Genomic DNA, 24,930 nt, shown 5'->3' on the forward strand with positions numbered 1-24,930 from the left:
CAAACACCTTAACTGCTAAGCCATCTCTCCAGCTGTCATCTTCCCAGTTCTGAGTACATGTTTGTTGTTAATACATATTTGTTAACTAGGGTTTTTATTAACATTATATTATTATTATTTTTTTGTTTATTGAGGTAAGGTCTCACTCTAGCTCAGGGTAACCTGGAATTCACTATGTAGTCTCAGGGTGGCCTTGAACTCTCAGCAATCCTCCTCCCTCAGCCTCCCTAGTGCTGGGATTAAAGAGCCACCACACCCAGCTTTTTGTTATTATTTTAAATATTTTTATTTATTTATCTATTGAGAGAGAGGCAGACAGAGACAGAGACAGAGAAAGAGAGAGAGAGAGAATGGGCACGCCAGGGCCTCTGGCCACTGCAAACGAACTCCAGATGTATACACCCTTTGAGTATCTGGCTTATGTGGGACCTGGAGAGTCCAACCAGGATCCTTTGACTTTGCAGGAATATGCCTTAACTACTAAACCATCTCTCCAGCCCCCGGCTCTTTATTATTATTTATTTGTAAGCAGAGAGAAAAAGAGAGACAGAATGGGCACATGAGGGTTTCCTGCCACTGCAAACAAATTCCAAATGCATGAGCCACTTTGTACATCTGGCTTTATGTGGGTCTGAATTGAACCTGGGCCAGCATGCTTTGTAAGCAAGTGCTTTTAATCACTGAGCAATCTCTCCAACCCCCTTAACTGGAGTTTTAATATGACAGGAGGTTAACAGATATATGAAGTCTACTGGTAAAGCAACACAATTACAAACTAAAGCCACTGATGAGTTAGGTATCTACTGGCTGGACACACAGTAAATCCATCTATCCCATGACTGGTGGAGGGATTGGTTCTTATCCTCTATGCAGCACCTACATAGGGTCTAGTTAAATAAGAAAATGTGGGAAAGACAAAAGCAAAAAGATACATTGGTAGGTTACTGACTCAGGCTTAAAAGCTAAAGAATTCTGAAAACTATGTTCAAAGAAATAATGCAAATAAATACTTCTGCATCCTTTCTATTCATACTTGTGCACAGAAACATTGAATATTATCTATTTCTAAAGATGCTATAAGGAAATAATACAAAGTCTTTTCAAGCAAGAGTTCCACTAAACTTTTTTTTGAGACAGGGTCTTATGTAGCCCAGTCAGGTCTCAAACTCACTATGTACCTGAAGATGACGTTGAACTTCTCCTGCTTCTACCTCCCAAGTGCTAAGACTACAGGTGCCAGCATGCACAACTCAGCTACATATTTTTAAAGATTAAGAAATATTATTGATAGGCTGGAGAAATGGCTTAGAGGTTAAGGTGTTTGCCTGTGAAGCCTCAGGACCCTGGTTCGATCCCCCAGGACCCACATAAGCCAGATGCACAAGGGGGTACATGTGTTTGGGTTTCATTTGCAGTGGCTAGAGGTCCTGGAATGCCCATTTTCACTCTTAAATAAATACAAATACCGTTGATGTTCCCATTGCAGCAGATGTGAAATACTTTGGTTTATATGCTGTTAAGTCCACTTCTGAGGCTACATCCTTGGGCTCATCATCAAAAGTAGTATCATCTGGTATAAATCTACAGAGAAAAAAAAATATTTAAAGTTCAGCAGCAGTGATAAACAACCAGTTTAGATTCTCTAGTAATTAATTGTAGTTTACAAAGCATACAATATAAAAGTTTCTATAGAACTTGCACATATAGCATCTATGTGTTAAATGCCACAAATTTTCTGAAATTTGTAAGCTATAATTCTGAAATTCTACTAGATATGTGAGAATTCTACAGATAGAAACCTTGTTGCCTTATAACTTCAACTGACAATTTTTAGGGCTAGGGAAAGGGGAATAAGTTAAGCTAAGTGATTTATGATTATTATATCTAGGGCTTTGTAATTTATACAGGAGAGTGTTTACACATATACATAAAAAGTACATAGTATATTTATCAAGAATAACATCCCTTGTTCTTGGATTGGAAGCATCAATATTGTGAAATGGCAATTTTACCAAAAGGAATCTACACATTTAATGGAATCCCCATCAAAATTCCAATGGCATTCTTCAGGGAAAAAGAAAGAAAAAAATAATCCTAAAATTCACTTGGAAACACAAAATCCCACAAATGTCTAAAACAATTTTGAGCAACAAAAATAAGAATGGTATCACCATACTCATTTTAATTGATATTACAGAGCCATAGTAACAAAATAGCATGGTACTAGCATAAAAACAGACATGGAACAGAGTATAGGACCCAGATGCAAGTCCAGGTAGCTACAGCCACCTGATCTTTGACAAAAATGCCAAAAATACTCATTGGAGAAAAGACAGCCTCTTTAGCAAATGATGCTGAGAAAACTGAATTATGTATATGTAGAAGATGAAAATAGATCCTTCTCTCTCTCTCAGTGCACAAAGACCTTAATATCAGACCTGAAACTCTGAAACTGCAAGAAGAAAAAAGTAGGGAAAAACCTCCAACATACTGGTATTGGCAAAGACTTCCTGGATATAACCCCAACTGCTCAGGAAATAAAACCACAGATCAACTGCTGGGACATCATGAAATAACAAACCTTTGGTACAGTAAAGGAGCAAAGGACACTGTGAACAGAGCAAAGAGGAAACCTATAGGATGGGAGAAAGTCTTTGCCAGTTATACATCTGTCAGAGATTAATATACAGTATATACAAAGAACTCAAAAAAACTAAATAAAAAGAAATCAAACAAGCTGGGCATGGTGGCACATGCTTTTAATTCCAGCACTCAGGAGTTCTCAAAAGAAGAAATACAGATGCCATATAAATATCTGAAAAAAAGATCTACTAGCCATCAGGGAAATGAAAATTAAAACCACTCTGAGATTCCATCTCATTCATGTCAGAATGGCTACCATCATGAAAACAAATGACCATAAATGCTGGCAAGGATGTGGAAAAGGGGAACCCTTCTACACTGTTTGTGGGATGTAATCTGGTCCAGCCATTATGGAAATCAGTGTGGAGGTTCCTGAGACAGCTAAAAATAGATTTACCACATGACCCAGCTATACCACTCCAAGGCATATATCCTAAGACTTGTCTCACTACCTTATAGATACTTGCTCAACCATGTTTACTGTCACTCTATTCACAATAGCTAGGAAATGAAACCAGAGTAGATGTCCCTCAACTGATGAGTGTATAATGAGGATGTGACACACTTATACAATGGAGTTCTACTCAGCAGTAAAGAAAAATGAAATTATGAAATTTGTAGGAAAATGGATCAATCTGGAAAGTATTACACTTAGTGAGGTAACCCAGGCCCAGAGAGCCATGTACCACATGTTATCTCTTACATGTGGATCCTAGCTGCAAATGGTTGGACATGGAATAAAACTTAGCTAGAAATAATAAGCTAGAAAGGGGATATAATGAGAATAGAAAGGAAGGAAGGAGGGGGAACTTAATAGAATGGAATTGTATATATTTAAGTAGAAGAACAGATTATTGGGGGAGGAAAGGCCTAAATGAGGTCAAGGGAAGAGACTGAGTAAAGGAAAGTTGGGGGAGAGTGCTAATCAAAATCTAAGAGGGTATGAATAAGTCATATGGAAACCTACTGTTTTAGAGGATGGAATACCCAGAAGGCATAGATTGTTTCTAGAAAATTTTTAGTCTCAGCAATGGGATACCTTCTAGTTAGTTGTTGGACAGGGAGGTACCTGATGCCCCCAAAACATTATAGGCATTCCTGAGGCTCTTGGTTTCCCACCAGGAATAGATGGTAAGACCCTATCGCTGAAGACTCCACAGACTTGGGCTGCAAGGTCACTGAGAAATCCTCCATGTAGATCAATTGACAGAAAGCTGGAAAAAGGGCTGGTGAAATGGCTTAGTGGTTCAAGCGTTTGCCTGAGAAGCCTAAGAAACCTGGTTCAATTTCCCAGGACCAGTGTAAGCTGGATGCACAAGGGGGCACGTGTGTCTGGAATTCATTTACAGTGGCAATAGGCCCAGGTATACCCTGCCTCTCTATCTCAAATAAATAAATAAATAAATAAATATATATATATATATATATATATGTATATATATATTTTTTTTAAAAAAGAAGAAAGCTGGAAAAAGCTATGTTGCATGCAGTTCACTGGAGGAGAGAGATCATCAGTGGAGATACTCAACAGAGGACACTGCAAGTCTTAAATTTAGCCAGCCAGGCCAAATGAGCCAATGGGTGCAAAAGTGGCATGTCTGTTATACGGGAAAACAACTGCTCTCTAATTGGACTGGAGGTCCACTTCACGGCAGAGAATACATCCCTGATACTAAAAATTTGTGACAGGGGAAGTCATGAGCCCTGTGGGTATAATGCCTGCTAGTGTCTGGCTAAAATACTTTTGCTTACCAAACTGCCCACCCAGTAAGCACTTTTCTTAATGTTCATATCCACATATTAATGCTACACTCACTTTTGGTTAGAAAAGCTTCTCTTTTCAGATGGCAGTGACCTTGAGATGATTTAGAAGGCACCATGGTGCTGAGAAGTGACAGAGGAGTGCTCAACACTGAAACATCTCTATCACACTTTCCAAGATTTAGCGTCCATTACAGAGGAGGTGGCAGGAAGAATGTTAAGAGCCAAAGGAAGGGTGGGACTCCTTACAACATGCTCCTCCAGACACAAAAGGACTGGATATCCATGACTACCTACACAAGACTATCAGAATAGGAGGAAAAGATGACAACATCAAAATAAAAGAGATTGATAGGGAGGGGGAAGGGGAATAATGGAGAGTGGAGTTTCAAAGGGGAAAGTGGGGGGCTGGAGAGATGGCTTAGCGGTTAAGCGCTTGCCTGTGAAGCCTAAGGACCCCGGTTCGAGGCTCGGTTCCCCAGGTCCCACGTTAGCCAGATGCACAAGGGGGCGCACGCATCTGGAGTTCGTTTGCAGAGGCTGGAAGCCCTGGCGCACCCATTCTCTCTCTCCCTCTATCTGTCTTTCTCTCTGTGTCTGTCGCTCTCAAATAAATAAATTAAAAAAAAATTTAAAAAAAAAAAAGGGGAAAGTGGGGGGGAGGGAAGGAATTATCATGGGTTATTGTCTACAATTATGGAAGTTGTCAAAAAAATTAAAATTAAAAAAGTAAACACATGTATTAATGACTATAATATTGGATAGCACAGATCTAGAGCTACTAGTTCATGAGTGGATGCCTATGACCTTATCTCAATTTCTTTTCTTTTTAAATGTTATTTCATCTGCTTCCTACCTCTAAAATAGTTGTAAACTAACACTATTGCATGTAACACACCATCTTAAAAAAAAATATAGTGAGAAAACTGGGCATGGTGGCTCATGTCATTAATCCCAGCACTCAGGAGGGTGAGGTAGGAGGATCACTGTGAATTTGAAGCCAACCTGAGCTACAGAATGAGTTCTATGTCTGCCTGTACTAGACTGACAATCTATTTCAAACAACACTAAAACTAACTAACCAACCAATCCACCCACCCACCCATAGCCCACAGTGAGCATTTCTTACAGGGCACAAATACTGGGATTGATTCATATATTATTTTTAGCATATCCTTGTTTATTTTCCTTCTTAGGATTGATATACCATCACCGTTCATACAAAACTAAATTATTTTCCGATACAACACGAAGAGCACTAATATTTCAAATACTTTGCTTGTCATTATCATCCTGAACAGTAAGATTCAGCTGATAAGACACACACATTACCTGAGGTCTATGAATGAACAACTACTTTCAAATTCCAGGCCATCACAGTCTTCATAAATTTTACTTGCAGTTTCAGGAGAATCACAGTCCACTACTGCATAGTAGTACTTTAATCGTTTAAACTGATAGTCTCTCAGCTTTTCTCTGGAGGTCCTAAAGAGGGAAAACTCTAAGTTAAACTTTCCTATTATCAGATATCAGAACTCAGGAACCTTTCCCTTTAAAAAATAAATGTACCAGCACTCAGGAGGCAGAAGTAAGAGGATCACCATGAGTTCTAGGTCAGCCTAAGACTACATAGTGAACTCTAGGTCAGCCTGGGCTAGAGCCAGACTCTACCTCGAAAAAAAAAAAATGTACATGAGGCCTGGCTTCAACCCCTACCATAGCCAAAAAAAAAAAGACATTATTTAAAAAAAAACACACTACAAACATGCCATCTTTCCTTCATGATTTTGCCTTGGTGAACATTAAACATTTTACTTCTATCTTTTATTCTGAAAAAGTACAGCTGTTTGGTATTTGGAAATATCTAAACCAGGAGAATATGAAAATCACATATATTTCTATAACCTTAATTTTATTTCTTACAACAGTTATTATTTTTTTAATGCTTTGCTACCATGTACAGCAATCTCATGTAAAGCATCTAGACCAGGACACTGCATTTAAATAAGTTGGGAAAATACTGGTTTTAATTAAGAAGAAATTTCCAATACTGAAAAATGCTTGCTCCAGATTCATGTGTCATCAGAGCTAAACAGTTTCCAGATTAATTTCACTAACTACAGTCTGTTACTTAAAGGTCTTCATCTGCCTCTCCATCCACCATATAATAACCATTTATATTAAGTACACATACAGCTCCACCTAGTGGTTTAAAAACTAACTTTTTTTTTGTATTGCACTAGGATAAAAGAGCTTTTGCTATTCTCATATTTTTAAATCTATTTAATCCTCAAAAAAGAAAATCAAGGGCTGAGTGTGGTGGCACTGACCTTTAATCGCAGTGCTTGGTAGGCAGAGGCAGAGAGGTAGGACGATCACTATGAGTTTTAGAGCAACCTGAGACTACATAGTGAATTCCAGGTTAGCCTAGGCTAGAGAGACCCTACCTTGAAATATCAAAAATATGAACAGAAAAACTATATAATTTGAAGGCAAACAGATATTCAGTACCAGTTATTAGAAAGTGGCATGTCAGGAAAAAAAAGTAAAACTAATTCAGAGTAATGAAAGTAAAAAAAATTCTAAACCATTTAACCAGATGTTTTTAAAAAATGGCAGTAATTATTTTCAAGAACTTATGATACAAATAGATATACAAAACATTGTTACAGTGTGCTGATAAAGTCTTTTTATATTCCATAATGACTCAATACCAGTCCTTTTCAGAGGCATCTTCTGGAATGCTCTGTAACTCTACTGGTCCTTGAACTTGCTCTTCCTTCATCCTCTCCTTTCCAAACTCCGAAGGATATATCTAAACACAAAAAATAAGATGTAGGTATGCATTTCTTTTCATATAATAAAGATCTGTTAAGATAAGAGTTAAAACTTCACTTAAAATAATTCAATTCCAAACTCAACAGGAAAGCAAGCTCATTCCTAACTATTAGAAGGTAAAATATTTCTATTTATATAAGAGAGAGAGAGAGAGAGAGAGAAGAGAGAGAGAAAGGGCGTGCCAGGTCCTCTAGCTGCTGCACACAAACTCCAGATGCATGTGCCACCTTGTGCATCTGCCTTACGTACATTCTGAAGAATCAAACCTGGGTCCTTTGGCTTTGAAGGCAAGGGCCTTAACCACTAAGCTACCTCTCCACCCCAGAAAAGCACTCTTAATGCCTTCCTTTAAAATAAGTCATTTTGGGGCTGGAGAGATGGCTTAGCGGTTAAGCGCTTGCCTGTGAAGCCTAAGGACCCCGATTCGAGGCTCAGTTCCCCAGGTCCCACGTTAGCCAGATGCACAAGGGGGCGCACGCGTCTGGAGTTCGTTTGCAGAGGCTGGAAGCCCTGGCGCGCCCATTCTCTCTCTCTCCCTCTATCTGTCTTTCTCTCTGTGTCTGTCGCTCTCAAATAAATAAATAAAATAAAATAAGTCATTTTGGTCAGACAGTATTAGAGAGGACTTTGAAACAAAAACAGAGGAACAACTTCTCATGCCACCCATGTTGAGATGGTTCTGGGATCAAACATAAAAATTAAGATAGGCCAACCATGGTAGCTCAACCTTTAATCCCAGCAGTCAAAGGCAGAGGTAGGAGGAGTGCTGTGAGCTCGAGGTCAGCCTGGGACGACAGAGTAAGTTCTAGTTCAGCCTGAGCTAGAGTGAGACCCTACATTTAAAAGCAAACAAAATAATAATAAATAAGCAAAACAAGATTCCCAGCTCAAAAACTATGAATGTAAACATGCACAAGAAAAAGGACTGAAATGTAACAAAAAAGTAAAAGTACCATAAATAATAAACAAGCCCGGCGTGCTCAGGAGGTAGAGATAGGAGGATCACCATGGGTTCGAGACCACCCTGAGACTACACAGTGAATGCCAGGTCAGCCTGAACTAGAGTGAGAGCATACTTTGAAGAACAAAAAACAAAAAAAATAATAATAGGGTGGCAGAGCGGGAGGAGAGGGAAGCTCCTGTGGACAGCAGCCTGGGTTGTGAGGCGCAGCTGGAATGGGTCAGCAGCTATGACCAACGACATACTGGGGGAAGCAGGACTGTACTTTGATGAGCTTAACAAGTTGCGGGTGTTGGATCCAGGTTACCCAGCAGACCACAGAGCTCAAGGAAGTCAAGGACTTTGTGGACAAAATTGGCCAGTTTCAGAAAATAGCTGGTGGTCTAACTGAGCTTGTTGACCAACTAGCAAAAGAAGCAGAAAACGAGAAGATGAAGGCCATTCATTGGTGCTTGGAACTTGCTCAAATCCATAGCAAAGCACAGAGAAGCCCAACAGCAGCAACTGCAAGCCCTGATAGCAGGAAAAAAATGCAGCTAGAAAGGTATCAGGTTGAATATGAAGCTTTGTGTAAAGTAGAAGCAGAACAAAATGAATTTATTGACCAGTTTATTTTTCAGAAATGAACTGAAAATTTTATTTTTTATAGCAGAAAGGCAAAAAAGCACCGCCCCCCCCCACATACACAAAACCACCACCAAACTTCTGTATCACTCCAGTGACTTGACTAACAACTCAAGCATGTTGTCAGTGGAAGGGTGCGGCCATCAGAAGGCGGCCTCCATCTCACCTGTACAATCTTGGTATGAACTAAACACTGTAAATTTTGAACCACTGCTTTGTAAATTCAAACCTTTGGAAGGAAAAGCAATAAATTTACATTTTCAAATGAAAAAACAACAACAATAATAATAAACAAAACTAATTTTATAATAGCCAACTTATCTCAAAGTCATACTATTTATCCAATGTATTATTTTTGTAATGTTTTTTATTAATTTGAGAGAAAGAGAAATGAGTATATGGAAGTGCCAGGGGCTCTTGCCCACTGCAAAGGAACTCCAGACACCTGTACCAATTTGTGTCTGGCTTATCTGGGTGTTAGGTATCAAACCCTGGATGTCAGGCTTTGCAAGCAAGGGCCTTTAACTACTGAGCCATCTCTCCAGTCCCTAATGCATTATTTTAAAAAGTTGATTTACTTATTAATTTATTATTTACATGTGTGGGGGGGATTCTAGGGACTCTACCACTGCAAATACACACCAGACACTAGCGTTACTCTTTGTGTCCAGCTTACATATGTAGTTTGGGGATTGAACCCAGGCTGGGAGGCTGTGCAAGAAAATGCTTTTAACTGTTGTTATGGTGGCTTGAATAGAATAGATGGCCCCCAATATATTCAGTTGTTTGTTTATAGTTTGCATCTGCAGCCACCTGTCTAGAGGCAGTATCACTGTGTGGATCTTAAGGTGTGGTGGTGGGTTTCAGATTTCAATCTAAAGATATCAAAGTGTGCCTAGCAGGAGTTCCTGAAGTGTGCTGTGGCTTTTGGTTCTTTTGGCTTGTACTTCTCTCTCTCTGCTTGGGCATGTGAAGGCAGACCAGCTTCTTCTGCCATTTTGGAACTTTCCCTGGATCTGTAAGCTTCAATAAATCCCTTCCTCCATAACTGTGCCTGGTCTGGAAGTTCATCTCAGTGAACCTGAAGCTGTCTGCTACAATTGTACTATCTTGCCAGCAACCACTATCCCTGTGCATTCTTTTAAAGAAACTCTTCAAATACTAAAGAACTGAATTGAGAACAACTTTACATTATAGATTAGATGCAGCTGTGGTACACGAAAAAGGATTCACTTTTACCACAATTTGTTATTTTATCTTGGGCTTACTTGGTCAGGAAATAGTTATATTAATTTACATGCTTGAATACTGGTGAGCTGAATATATATTTCATTAATTAATTAATATAGTTTTTTGAATTGTCTGAAATATGCAATTACTCACCAAGGTTGAATTCTTACTAATTTGAGTTTTATCATAGGCTGATACAAGAATTTTATATATACACACTGAAAAAATATATGTATTATTATTATTGGTTTTTCAAGATAGGGTCTCACTCTAGTCCAGGCTGCCCTGAAATTCACTATGTAGTTTCAGGCTAGTCTTGAACTCAAAGTGATCTTTGTACCTCTGACTCCCAAGTGCTGGGATTAAAGGCATGCACCATCACACCAGGCACGTACTGAAATATATATATTTATGCATATATGTTGTGTCTGAACTAGAAATTCCTACTAAACAATCTTCGGAAACAGAAACAAACACAAAAGCAAGCAAACAAACAAAAAACCCCACTAATTTGAGATTTGTTTTTAATTTTCTCCTTTTGCTTCATAAATAAGGTGAATTAGGAACTAAGTTTCCAAACATAAAATTTGCACATTTGTCCTAAGATATAGCCAATAATCTTATGTTTACTTAAACTGGCTCATTTATCTACTCTGCTCCAGGTCAATGAGAGCCCTTGTCTCAAAAGGAAGTGAACAGTGTTCCTGAGAATGACATCTGAGATTGTCCTCTGGCTTCCACACATTTCCCCCAAAAACACACATATACACATTCAAAAAAATTAATAATTTTACTCCTCCCCTTTTAATACACCTGTTACATCTGTTTCATGGCTAATTGTTATTAGATAATCTGTAGGTTAAAAAAGTCTTGTTTTCTAAAATAAAAACTAGTTAATAGTTTTTTTTTATTTTTAATTTTTTTGTTCACTTTCATTCATTTATTTGAGAGTGACAGAGAGAGAGAGAGAGAGAGAGAGAGAGAATGGACACTCCAGAGCTTCCAGCCACTGCAAACAAACTCCAGATGCATGCAACCCCTTATGCATCTGGCTAACCATAGATCCTGGAAAATTGAGCCTCAAACCGGGGTCCTTAGGCTTCACAGGCAAGCACTTAACCGCTAAGCCATCTCTCCAACCCTAGTTTTTTTTTTTTTAAGTCATTACAAAGTCAGATTTAAGTTAAAATATCCAGAAATATTTACTGTAAATAAAATCAATCCTCACCTTTACAGAAAATACAACACTTCCTTTGGGCTTAAATGAATTGAACAGAGCCAGCAAATCTTTTGCCTTTATTCTATCCCAGTCCATGTTGCAAACTGCTAATCGATGTGTAATCTGAGAAAAGAAAAGTATTATTAAATATTAATAATCTATGTCATTTTCAATGCTTGAAAAACAAAACTCAAACATGCAATAGCTTCTTTCCCTAGTTTTGAAATTATCAATATCATAGTTATCTAAACTACTTACCAACATGCAAAACTGAAAATTAAGTCAAATAGGGCTGGAGAGATGGTTTAGTGCTTAAAGTTCCTTGTTTACAAAGCCTGACAGCCTGGGTTCAATTCCCCAATGCTCACATAAAGCCAGATGCAGAGTGGCACATGAGTCTGGATATTGTTTTCAGTTATAAGAGGCCCTAGTGTGCCCATTCTCTCTCTCTCTGCCTCTACCTCTGTGTCTTTCTCAAATAAATAAATAAATATTTTAACAAATAAGTCAGAAGTAAAACCATGATAGCTAATCACTTTCTCAAACTTGGTTTCTAGTTCTTGATCAGAATATGATCATGAGCTAGTATTTTTTAATTCATTTTTATTTATTTACTTGAGAGTGACAGAGAGAAAGAGTCAGAGAGAGAGAGAAAGAGAGAGAGAATGGGCACACCAGGGCCTCCAGCCACTGCAAACGAACTCCAGATGCATGCACCCCCTTGTGCATCTGGCTAATGTGAGTTCTGGGGAATCGAGCCTCGAACTGGGGTCCTTAGGCTTCACAGGCAAGCACTTAAACACTAAGCCATCTCTCCAGCCCAAGCTAGTATTTTAATTGTAAACGTGGCAAGCTGTTCTATACCTGGTGCATGACTGGGGAAATTTATGTTATTCCATAGCATTTTTCTAAAGGTGCAGTAGGAAGAGAAATATGAACTACTAGCTAAGATAAGCACAAAACTTTCATGTACTTAAAAAAATTTTGTTTATTTGCGAGAGAAAGAGAGAGAGAATGAGAATAAGTGCTCCAGGGCCTTTAGCCACTGCAAATGAACTCCAAAAGCATGTACCACCTTGTGAATCTGGTTTTCATGGGTAATGGAGAATCAAATCTGGGACCTTTGGCTTCACAGGCAAGCACCTTACTTAACTGCTAAGCCATCTCTCCATCCCTCTTTTGTTTATTTTTATTTATTTATTTGGGGGGGGGGAGGGAGAGAGAGGGGGCAGAGACAGAGTGAGTAGAGAGAGACATCTACTTTTAATTACTTATGTAGAAATTCTTCCTAGACATGTAATCCCAGTACTTAGGAGGCAGAGGCAGAGGCAGGAGGATCATAGCAAGGTGAAGGCTAGCCAGGGATACAGGGACAGACCCTGCCTCAAAAGGCCTTTGACAAACTTCAACATTCCTTCATTATAAAAATACTAAAGAAACTAGGAATAGAAAGATATTCCTCAACATATTAAAGGCTACATATATCAAACCTTACACTAAATGGAGAAGAGATGGAAGCACTTCCTCTAAAATCAGAAACTAGAAAAAGATTTCTCCTTGACAAGCTTATTAAAAATATTACTTAAAAGTCTTATTTATAGCAGTAAGACATGTGAGAAAAAAAGTGTGATGCAGACAGGAAAGAAGTCAAATTATTCTTATTTGCAGACAATATGGTCCTATATTTAAAAGACCTTAAAGACCCTACCATAAAACTCCAATACCTGAGAAACACTTTCAGCAAAGTAGCCAGATACAAAATCAGCATTTAAAAAGAATCAGTAGCTTTTTAATATGCCAAAATGACACATTAAGAATGAAATCAGAGGGGAAAAAAATCCTATTCATAATAGCTTAAAAAAAAAAGTGCTACGCTCAGGTCTCCAGGCCATGACTTTGAGGGCCCTTTGCTCCAGTGTACCCAGTGTATCGGGTCTAACTGGTCTCTTTCTTTTCCTTTCCTCGACTTAAGGTGGGGCTGCTGCCAAGATGCAGATTTTTGTGAAAACCCTTGCGGGGAAGATCATCATGCTTAGGGGTTGAACCCTTGGACACTATAGAAAATGTAAAGGCCAAGATCCAGGATAAGGACGGAATTGCTCCTGATCAGCAGAGGCTGATCTCTGCTGGTAAGCAACTGAAAGATGGGTATACTTTGTCTGACTAGAACATTCAAAAGGAGTCTACCCTTCATCTTATGTTATGATTTCGTGGTGATGCTAAAAAAAAAGGAAGAAATCGGGCTAGGGAAATGGCTTAGCAGTTAAGGCATTTGCCTGTGAAGCCTAAGGATGTGGGTTCAATTCCACAGGACCCACATAAGCCAGATGCACAGGAGGTACCTTTGTCTGGAGTTTGTTTGTAGTAGCTGGAGGCCCTGGCATGCCCATTCTCTCTCTTTCTCTCTCTCTGCCTTTTCTTTTCTCACTCTCAAATAAAGAAATAAAATATCTATTTTTTAAAATAGAAAAAAAAGAAGTCTTACACCACCCCCAAGAAAAATAAGCAGCTCTTGTCTGGATAAATGCATATATTGCCCTGAACGCCCTACACTTCATGTTCATACTCATATATTAATCTACTCTCACTTCTGGTTAGAAAAGCTTCTCTTTTCAGATGGCAGTGACCACTGGAGTGACCCAAAAGGCAACACAGTGCTGAGAAGAATGGACAGAGGAGTGTCCAGCACTGAAACATCTCACACCCTCCAAGGCTCAGGGTCCACTGTGGAAGAGGTGGCAGAAAGAATGTAGCCAGGGTACCACTCCTTACAAACAACTGTCCAGATAGGAATTGGCCTCGATATCCAAGACCTAGCAGTATCTAGCAATACCTACATAAGACCCTCATAATAGGAGAAAAAGCTGATGATATCAAATTAAAAGAGAGGCTAATGGAGGGGGTGATATCAAGCAGACTTAAGGGGAAAGCAGGGGAGGGGAGGGAAATACCATGGTTGGTCTCCTGTAGGTATAGAAGCTGTCTGTGTGTGTGTGTGTGTGTATACATATACATACATACATATATATATGAATGAATCAATTCAAAGCTGGGCATCCCTTGCGCTAGTGCATGCCTTTAATCCCAGCACTCAGGAGGCAGAGGTAGGAGGATGACTGAGTTTGAGGCCAGTGTGAGACTATATAGTAGATTCCAAATCAGCCTGGGCTAGAGTAAGATCCTAACTCAAAAAAAACCAAAACACAAAAAAAAAAAAACCACTAAAACACAAACAAAAAATCAATTCAAAATGGATCAAAGACCTTAACATAAGACCTAAAACTTGAAACTATTGGAGTAAAACACTTCAAGACAAAGGCCTTGGCAAGGACCTGCTGAAAATGACTGCACTAGAACACGAATAATCCTAAGAATTGACAGACAGAATTACACAAAATTAAAAAGCTTCTGCACAGCAAGGGAAACAGAGTGGAGAAACAACCACAGACTGAGTTGGAAAATCTTTGCCAATTATACCAACAGGTGATTCATCCAATCAATAAATGGACCAATAAACTAAATAAAGTTCTCAGAAGAGGGGCTTGGGAGGTAGAGAAGACGACCCCTGGGCTAGCTAGACTAGTCCAGTTGGAGAGATCTAGATTCAAATTGGAGATTCTGAGTAAGTAAAATGAAGTGTCAATCAACAAAGAGACTTAATGCTAACCTATGGCCTCCATATGCCTATCTATGTGTACTCAAACCTACACATATGTAACACATGCACACACACACACAATCCCTGTAAAATTTAAAGGAAATTCTCTTGCCAGGCATGGTGGCACATACCTTTAGTCCCAGCTCTTGGGAGACAGAGGTAGGCGGATTGCTGTGAGTTCGAGGCCACCCTGAGACTACCGAGTCCAGGTCAGCATGGGCTAGAGTGAGACCATACCTCAAAAAATAAAATTAAATACAATAAAAAAGGAATACTCTCATATGGCCAATAAATACTTGATAAAGTGTTCAACATTTGTGTCCATAAGGAAAATGTAAATTAAATTTGCTTTGAGATTCTATCTTGTTCCAATTAAAATGGGTATCAAGAAAGCAAATATCCACAAATGCTGACAAGGAAGTGTAAAGACAGGAACCCTTATTCACTGGCAGGAAAGTAAATTGGTGCAGCCACCACAGAAGTCAGTGTGCAAGTACCACAAAAATAGAACTAACAGCAGCCAGATAGAGCCCTCTTGGGAGCATACCTGAAGAACTCTAGTCAACATATAACTGAGGTACTGGTACATTCAGCCTCATTGCTGTACTACTCATAAAGGTAAGAAATGGCACCAGCATAGATTATCAACAAATAAATGAATAAGTACAGTAGAATTTGTTAGCCACAAACTAGAAAGGAGACCATGAGAAGGGAGAAAGAGATCTTAAGTGGGGAGGGGAGTTGATGGTGGAAGAGACAGTCATGGAATACATAGGATGTGAAAACAGAAGGGGAGAGGGAAGACAGGGACCAGCAAGAGGACAGGGGGATGGGAAAGGACAATGAAGGAGGGGAATGAGTAAGAACAAAGTATACTGATACATATGTATGAAAATGTTATAATGAAACCCATTGTTTTGTATGCTAACTTAAGAAAATAAACAAAAAATGTTTTAATGAGATCTTGTCTCCCACAAGGAACAAACTTCTTCCTAGTTGGACAAATTTTTAATTTATACAAATTCCATATCAAGGTTATTATTATGATTATTTTTGGTTTGTGATACTGGGGATTGAACCTACAGCTTCATACATACTAGGCAAGTGCTGTGCCACTGACCCATATCCCAGCTTCCATGTCAAGAAGTTTTAATAAGAATCGTATATTATTATAGGGGTTGGGGATGTGATTGCTTGACTCGCATGTAGGAGTTCCTAGTTAGAGTCCAGGCACTACAAAACAAACAATCTTCCACTCTAGCTCCCACACAAATATTTTTAGCAAGAAGGTATTTCCCACTTGATATATTTTTTAAATTTTCATTTCTCTTTTTGTAATAGGGAGGGTTTCACTGTATAGACCAGGCTGGCCTGGAACTTATTATGAAGTCCATGCTAGCTTTGAACTTGTGGCAATCATCCTCCCTCCCAAGTCCACTATTACTTTGCCTGGTGTGTGTGGGAGGAAGAGAGGTGCATATGTGTATATGTACAAGTGAAAAACAGGTCAATGTCAGCTGTCCTACTTAATTGCTCTAAACCTTACTTTTGAGGAAGTTGGCTCACAAAACCTGAAGCTAACCAATTCAATGGAACAGCTAGCCAGCAGGCCCCAAGGATCCTGCTATCTCTACTACCCCAGTGCTAGGATCCAAGGCGGGCACTACCACACCAGGCTTTGCAGGCTTTGGCTTTTATGTGGGTGCTGGGGATCCAAACTCTGGTCTTAATGCTTGTGCAGCAAGTACTTTACCAACTGTAGCATCTCCCTAGCCAGTCCTTCACTACTGAGTTAGACTTCTAGGCCCTTCTCATTTAATAAAACCAATCCTATTACCCATATAAGCTAATTGCATCACACTATTCACAGATATCTTATACAACAGGTTACCTCATCAGCCCGAGGAGCATCTTTATCTAATTCTCTCCAAGCGTGTTCAAAACCAGGTTCTTCAGGAAATAAATCTTCCAAATCATCTTCATCTTCAGAACTAGTTTCTATATTTCCTTTACCTCTTGCAAGATCAGGGCCACTGTCGCTCTCCTCCTCCTCACTGTCTTCATTTTCATCATCATGTACACCATCTTCACCTTCTTCTTCATCTTCTTCATCATCCACACTATCTTCCTCTTTCTCATCTTCATTTTCATCATTAGTGGAGGCGCTATCACCACCTGTAACTTCATCTTCAGATTCTTCATCACATTCTGTTCCACTAGCATGGTCTGAATTTTCCTCCAGAATATGTTTGTCCAACATTTTACCATCATGGTCTCTTGCCTCTATAGAATGTTGAGGGGAAGTAAACACAGTGAATTACAATGAATATACATTATTGATATTAGATACAGTAAAAAAAAATGATTTCTATGAAACAGAAGAAAGGAACATATAAATTCAGTAAAATCTATGCTTAACCAACTTATTTAAGTGAAATCATAAAATATACATGACCATGTTAGTAGATTCACATGCTCATTTAATATTTATGGAATACTTGGCATGTGATAGATGCTCAGTATGTCAAGAAAAATGATGAATTTCTTCGATTTACTTCCAGTTGAGTGAAAGGGATGATAGATATTAACCAAATAAAACCAAGCAAATCAATACACACAAAAATGAACTTAGTTCTTCATTTCTAAGCACATGTAAGTCTCCAAGTGCATCATTATTAAAATCTAAAGGATGAAGGGGAATTAAGTAAAGTTAAGAGTATTAGATAAGGGAAATTTTTTTCCAAACAGCAAGGAAAGCATCTGCAAAAATCAGCCACAGAAAAAAGCCAATATTTGGACTGCAAGGAGTGAAGTAACACAAGGATGCAAGGAGGTAGGTGGAATCCATGATAGAGGGGATGGACTTTTCATAAAGCAATGGGAAGTCATTTGTGTCTAAAAAGAGGACACTATCAAATCTGCATACTGAGGATGCGACAATCTCTGAACTACACTGAAGAAAACTAGAGGGAGTAAAGAACTGTTGTAAACAGGGCAAACAGGAAGTTCGTACTGGGATGGTAGGCAAGGAATGAAGGCAGTGTAAGGCTGATGGCAGAAGAGACACATAGAAGTGAAAAGGTTTCATAATTAGGGGGTAAAACCAACAGTAATCAGTGACGGGAGTATTTGATACGGGGAATAGGAATTTGGGAAGTGAAAAGGATGAGTCCTACCTAATTCCTGACTTATAGAGCTAGCTGGACAGATGAATAGGAAAAGTGGGAAAGAAGTAGTTGCTAGTGGGATTTAAGCAGTTCAGTTTTGGATGAGTCCAACTCAAAGCACCCTTAAATGCTGGATATTTAGTTCAGTGGTATAGTGCCTAACTAGTAAATTCAAAGTCCTGAGGTCCATTCCTACTATTACAAAACAAAACAAACTACCTTGCCAGGCATGGTGGTACCATGCCTTTAATCCCAGCACTCTGGAGGCAGAGGTAGAAGGATCACTGTGAATTCAAGGTTACCCTGAGACTACACAGTGAATTCCAGGTCAGCCCGGGCTACAGTGAAACTCTACCTCGAAAAAAAGGGGGGGGGACTACCTTTGAGTCATCTAAGAAAACATCAATAAGGCTATTGTTGACTATAAAGACACACATAAAATTTATGACATTCATACATAGTTAACAGGGAAGCTGTACTATGAATGAGATCATCAAATAGCAGAAACAATAACTATAATCCTTCAGCTAACTCTTGAATTTTAACTGTTAGGGTTAGCAACATACCTTGAGTGAAAGCGTTTGTTTTTTTTTAATATTTTATTTTTATTTATTTATTTGAGAGAGAAAGAGAGATACAGAAATAGACAGGTAGAGAGAGAAAGAAAAAGAGAGAGAATGAGAACAGGCATGCCGAATACTCCAGTCACTGCAAATGAACTCCAGATGTGTGTGCCCCCTTGTGCATCTTGCTTATGTGGGTCCTGTGGAGTTGAACCTGGGTCGTTTGGCTTTGCAGGCATGTGCCTTAATCGCTAAGCCATCTCTCCAGGCCAAGGTTTTTTTTTGTTGTTTTGTTTTTTAGATAGGATTTTTTTTGGTCCTCACAACTCTGAAAGGGCTCATTTCTCACTTCTAAAAGCAATCATATCCTTCTATCAACTGTGTATATCTTACACATTTTATTTATATTGGCACTTATGTTTCTGCTTACTCATAGATCCCAAGCCTGGAGATTAAGAGCAAATTTAAAATGCAAGATATAGAATGAAACTTAGGTTTCTCTCAATCCTATAGTCTTTTAATATTCATCCATTGACTGAACAATTATCATCTACTATGTTCAGTGCACTAGGGGAATGGAAAATAGAGAAAGAACCTGCCACAATGATCCCATGCCCTTGATGGCTCCATAAACAAGAGAAATTATTGATATATGATTCTATGACCTAAAACATATGGAGACATTAAAATTTGTTTCAAGGAAGTAATTTAGGTTTCTTTCTTTTATTTATATATATATATGTATACACACACACACACACACACACACACACACACACACACACACACACACATATATATATTTTTTTTTGAGGTAGGGTCTCACTCTAGCTCAGGCTGACCTGGATTCCACTATGGAGTCTCACAGCGGCCTCGAACTCACAGCAATCTTCCTATCTCTGCCTCCTGAGTACTAGGATTAAAGGCGTGTTATTTTTTGAGACAGGGTCTCAGGTAACCTAGGATGGCACTGAACTCACTATGCAGCTAAGAATGATCTTGAACTCCTGATCCTCCTGCCTGTATCTCTCAAGTGCTAGGATTACAAGTATGCACCACCACCCCAGCCTGGGGGAGGGGGATTTATAAGGAAGGCTTTGCACAGATACCATTTAACTTAAAACTAAGTAAGATGGGGCTGGGGAGATGGCTCAGTGGTTAAAGATGCTTTCTTGTACCTGCTGGCCTGGGGTTCAATTTCCCAGTACCTATATAAAGCCAAATGCTCAAAGTGGTACATGCATCTGGAGCTAGACTGCAGTGACAACAGGCCTTGTTATACCTTTATTATCTCTCTTTCAAAAAAAAAATATATACATACATATATATAATTTTTAAAATTTATTCGAAAGAGAGAAAGAGTGAGTATAACTGCATCAGGGCCTCCTGCCACTGCAAATGAACTTCAGATGCATGCATTACTTTGTGCATCTGGCTTTAGGTGGGTTCTGGGAAACTGAACCAAGACCATCAGGTTTTGAAAACAAACACTACCACCGAGGCATCTCTCCAGTTTATACATATAATAAACTTCTTCAAGATGTGATAGAGTAGGATTATTGATTTTTTTATTTTTATTTTTTGGTTTTTTGAGGTAGGGTTTCACTCTAGTCCAGGCTGACCTGGAATTCACTATGTAGTTTCAGGGTAGCCTTGAGCTCACAGTGATCCTCCTACCTCTGCCTCCCGAGTGCTGGATTAAAGAAGTGTGCCACCATGGCCAGCTTAATTTTTACTTTGTTGGTTTTTTGAGGTAGGTTGGTTTTTGTTTTTTAATGCCACTATCAGGAAAACCACAGACATTTCTACTGTACAGTGTTACTTTATTTGGACTAGGGTTATTGCACAAAGTTTAGCAGATTGATATCTGCATGAAGGCATTTACAAAGCAACAAAAGGAGCTGCAATCAAAGCTCATCTCAGGCTGGAGAGATGCATCAGTAGTGAAGGCGCATGCCTGCAATGCCTCACAACACTGGTTCGATGATGCATGGGGTAGCACATGTATCTGGAGTTTTGTTTGCAGCCACTGAAAGCCCTGCACACCTATTCTGTTTGTCTCCCTTCTCTATATCTCTACCTACTTGTAAATAAATAAAATATTGTTTTAAAAAGCCAGCCTCAAGACGGGTGTGATGGCACATGCCTTTAATCCCAGCACTTGGGAGGCAGATGTAGGATCACCATGAATTAAAAGCCACCCTAAGACTATATAGTGAATTGCAAGTTAGCCTGGACTAGAGTGAAACACTACCTTGAAAAACCAAAAATAAAGGGAAATAAATCAATCAAAAATAAAAAGCCAGCCTCAAGCTGGAGAGATGGCTTAGTGTTTAAGAAGTCACAGAACCCAGGCTTGATTCCCCAGGACCTACATAAGCCAGATGCACAAGGTGGCACATGTGTCTGGGGTTCATTTGCTGTGGCTGAAGGCCCTGGTCCCCTATTCTCATTCTCTCTCTCTCTCTAAAAACACAACAAAAAAAAAGCCAGTCTCCATTATAAAACCCTGTACACTGCATGAAGCTACATCTCCTCAAGGGAGAACAATGTGCTGCTAACTCAAAATTAAAGTCATCCTGTCACCAAATGGTAAGCCTCACAGAGATCTGGGTGCTCAGAGGGTATACAATTCTTAAAATTTGTTCAAAGGCATCATAGAAGCTAGCAAGAACCCTGAACTAGGGTACTGTGGTGGTTTGATTTAGATGTCGCCCATAAAGTTAGGTGTTTTGACTGCTAAGTTCTCAGCTGATGGAAATTTGGGAATTAACATCTCCAGGAGGCAGTGTATTGTTGGGGGCAGGCTTATTGGTGTTATAGCCAGCTCCGCCTTTGTAGTTTGGCGCACACTCCTGTTGCTATGGTCCACCTAATGTTGGCCAGGGGGTGATGTCCACCCTCTGCTCATGCCATCGTTTTCCCCTGCCATCATGAAGCTTCTCCCTTGAGCCTGTAAGCCAAAATAAATATTTTTTTTCCCCAAAAGTTGCTCGTGGTTGTGTGATTTCTACCAGCAATGCAAACCTGGCTGCAACAGGGATCATGCCTTACTCATACTCTATTTAGTATGCATTTGTAATGAAATAGTTGGATAAACTAATGAATCAGTATCCAACTCTACTTATCATCTTCAGACACATCTCTTCTCATATGATGACAATATATAACTAGTGATCTTGTTAGAGCTTTACTTTACTTCCTCCCACCACCAATCAAAATTGTTGACTTAATTTTTTTTTTTCGAGGTAGGGTATCACTCTATCCCAGGCTGACCTGAAATTCACTATGAAGTCTCAGGCTGTCCTTGAACTCACAGTGATCCTCCTACCTTGGCTTCTCAGAATACTGGGATGAAAAGCATGCACCACCATGCTCAGCTTGATTTAAATTTTTAAAAGTATCTTCTAGCAACAGCTCAAAATGAAATTAAAGCATATTTCTTCTTTTAGGTTAATATTTCTAAACATTTGCCCATTCACATCATACTATAAAAATTAATCATATTTACATTTTGAAAATCAGCATGAAATAACAAAACAACTACTGCAATACCTAAGAATTGATATTTACAACCAACCTGATTGCTCTTCTCTTTTTGTCTTGGAACAATTAATTGTTGGCAATTTCACAATTTCAGAGGTGCTTGAGTCTAATGTCTTCAGTTTCCCTTTGGGCAAAGATTCTGTTCTTTGGTCAGAGATGTTTCTTTTCTTTTTTGTACATTTTTGTATAAAATTTTCACCATCCTTTTGGGGACTTAGTTCTGAGTCTATTTTCCTAGTTTTACATGAGCTTTTTACTTTCTGAATCCTTTCAGAATTATCAAAATCACTTTTATTTCTAGAATCCTTTTGATCAATTTTCTTGCTTTTTCTCTTTTCCTCAGGCAAAGTTTTTGACTTTATTTCTTTTTTGGTGTGGATTTTTTTCTGCTTTATTTCCTTTTGGTTTAGGACTTTATGATCTTCATCAGAAAGATCAGAGTCAGAGTCAGAAAGGTCATAGAAGCGTTTCAAGTCTTCCATAGTGCTGTGGTTGATGGGACGCCCTCTTTTATCAACGGCATAGTTCAACTTGAACTTTTTGTCATGAAACATGGCTCGAAATCTCTTGTCAATTTTGACTTTTTGTTCCTTTTCTGGCATTTCCCAAAATCTGGGATCTTTGGAAACCCGTCTAAACCGCTGGTCACTCATTATCTCGTGTTTGGATGACATTTTTAACGTTTTACTGAAGAAATACTCAAAGAAATCAAGCACTAAAAAAAATAAGGGAGAACAATGAAGAGTTAGCCAAGACATTTTTAAAGCATATTAGTTTGCAATAATATGAATATAAAATAAATGTTCACAAAAGAAAGGCAACTTAGGTCTAATTTCAGCTCCCTAGATTATTCTGGGTCACATGCTGAGAAGCATAAGCACAGCAAAATGGCCTCTTTGCATTACAAATCATTTGGAGAAATAAATTTAAGACAAACCAAGCAACCAAATATTTATTAACTCATTGTACTAAGAATTTCTGGGTGCATAGTTGTATGTGCCATAAACTGAAAGCGAATGTAATGATAAGAATACCACTGCAGCATGGGGACACACACATGTAAACCCAGCGCTGCTGTCAAGGCAGAGGTAGGATGACCATGAGTTTGAAGCCTGCTTATACACAGGCTACATAGGGAGTTGGCTGGTGCTCAACTTGGCCTACCTAGTGAAACCCACTATCTCTAGAAACAACAAAAGATTCTTAAACGTCAGTTGTTTCAATTTTCACACTATGGTCTAGTTATCTGTTATTTACCTCTTACTATAGCAACAATCTTTACTCCTACAAAGTCAGTCTCCTAACTAATGAGACAAACATGAGATGTGGTTTAGGTCACAGAGTTCCTTCTTTAAATTATGTATCCATCAAGAACCAAATTAAAGTCTCATTCCCATTTAATGAACATGTTATGTTATTACACCAGACAGTTGCACTATTTTTTGCATCAAGCTTATGTGAGTGTCTTAGAAATGAACTCGGACTGGCAGGTTTTGTAAGAGTGGTCTTTAACTGCTGAGCCATCTGTACATCCTCAGTTTTCTGTAATTTCGTATCTTAGAATAACGCCCAACTTGAGTGAACCACTATAAACATATTAAATTATAAATGTTTGTGTAAATTAGTATTGTTCCTTTGTCAATAGTGTCTGATGATTTTAATTCTCCCGACTTGAATTTTGCAAAAAGCCAAAAGTCACTGGTAGGAGTAATAGACTGAAAAAAAAAAAAAAAAAGAGTAGGAGACTGATCAAATTGACAGTGCTGCTTTATCTCAAGGCATATATTTCTATGCAACTCAAGCTAGCTTCCAATTCGTGATCCTCCGGACTGTGCCTCCCCAGTAGTGGGATTACAGACATATGCAGCCACCACCCAGTGGCCAGTATTGCTGTAATTTCAAAAACACGTGTAGGCTCTAAATCTGTTATTTATTTATTTATTTAATTTTGGTTTTTCGAGGTAGGGTTTCGCTGTAGCCCAGGCCGACGTGGAATTCACTATGGAGTCTCAGGGTGGCCTCGAACTCACGGTTCTACCTCTGCCTCCCGAGTGTTGGGATTAAAGGCGTGCACCACCACGCCCGGCTTAAACCTGTTATTTTTTTCTTAAAGTTTGGGGGAAGCCTTTATGCACTTATCATAAAAATAAATCAATGATGTATTTATGAATTTTAGATGTTAATGCGGCATGTAATCTCTGAACAGTCTCACAATGTAGGTACCACCTAATCCCTCTAACCGGAGGTAATGGAAATCAACGCCTGAATCGGAGACACTCGACAAACCTGGGATATTCAGAGGGTCGAGGGCCACGCGACCTCAACCCCAAACACACCTCCTCATCCCCACGGTGCACCCCGGCCTCGGACAGGGGAACTCCAGGCTGGTGCGCCGGAACGAGGATCTTCCCGTCTCCCAAGCTGTTCGAGAGAGTAGCTGGACTGAGGTCCCGAAGGGTCTTGGGGAAGTAGAAACAATGAAGCCGGGGGCGGGGGAGAGAAGGGAGGATCCCCCCCTCATTGAATTTGGAATGAGATGCTGTCAGAAACCGGTTCGGCCTCTAACGACCCTTGTTAAGCACATTTCCACTCACCGTTTGGAATCCCTCTCCAAGTTTCACATGGACGCACACCCACAATCCTTTGCGAGACGCTCGCGGACGTAATGGAACGCGACCGGGCCAAAATTGCTTCCACTTTCCGTTTCGGAGAGCAATTTT

The 24,930-nt window shown here is 39.2% G+C and overlaps 1 protein-coding gene and 1 pseudogene across 2 annotated transcripts in view; one reads left to right on the forward strand and one right to left on the reverse strand.

The window, feature by feature from the left end:
- Window positions 1-24,924, reverse strand: part of Esf1 (ESF1 nucleolar pre-rRNA processing protein homolog) — a 91,179-nt gene extending 66,255 nt beyond the window's left edge. The window contains exons 1-7 of one of the 2 annotated variants that reach the window (XM_045156249.1): window positions 24,805-24,924; window positions 22,245-22,925; window positions 16,826-17,217; window positions 11,286-11,399; window positions 7,119-7,219; window positions 5,737-5,889; window positions 1,467-1,581 (exon numbers count right to left, since the gene is read on the reverse strand). In XM_045156249.1, coding sequence (XP_045012184.1) covers window positions 1,467-1,581; window positions 5,737-5,889; window positions 7,119-7,219; window positions 11,286-11,399; window positions 16,826-17,217; window positions 22,245-22,884 — 1,515 coding nt within the window. In that variant the 5' untranslated portion in view covers window positions 22,885-22,925; window positions 24,805-24,924. The other variant, XM_045156250.1, reaches the window with a different exon arrangement.
- LOC101597801 lies at window positions 8,433-8,829 on the forward strand (annotated as a pseudogene).
- Window positions 24,925-24,930: the final 6 nt, after the last annotated feature.

The sequence above is a fragment of the Jaculus jaculus genome, chromosome 8, assembly GCF_020740685.1.
Source record: "Jaculus jaculus isolate mJacJac1 chromosome 8, mJacJac1.mat.Y.cur, whole genome shotgun sequence".
Taxonomy (NCBI): domain Eukaryota; kingdom Metazoa; phylum Chordata; class Mammalia; order Rodentia; family Dipodidae; genus Jaculus; species Jaculus jaculus.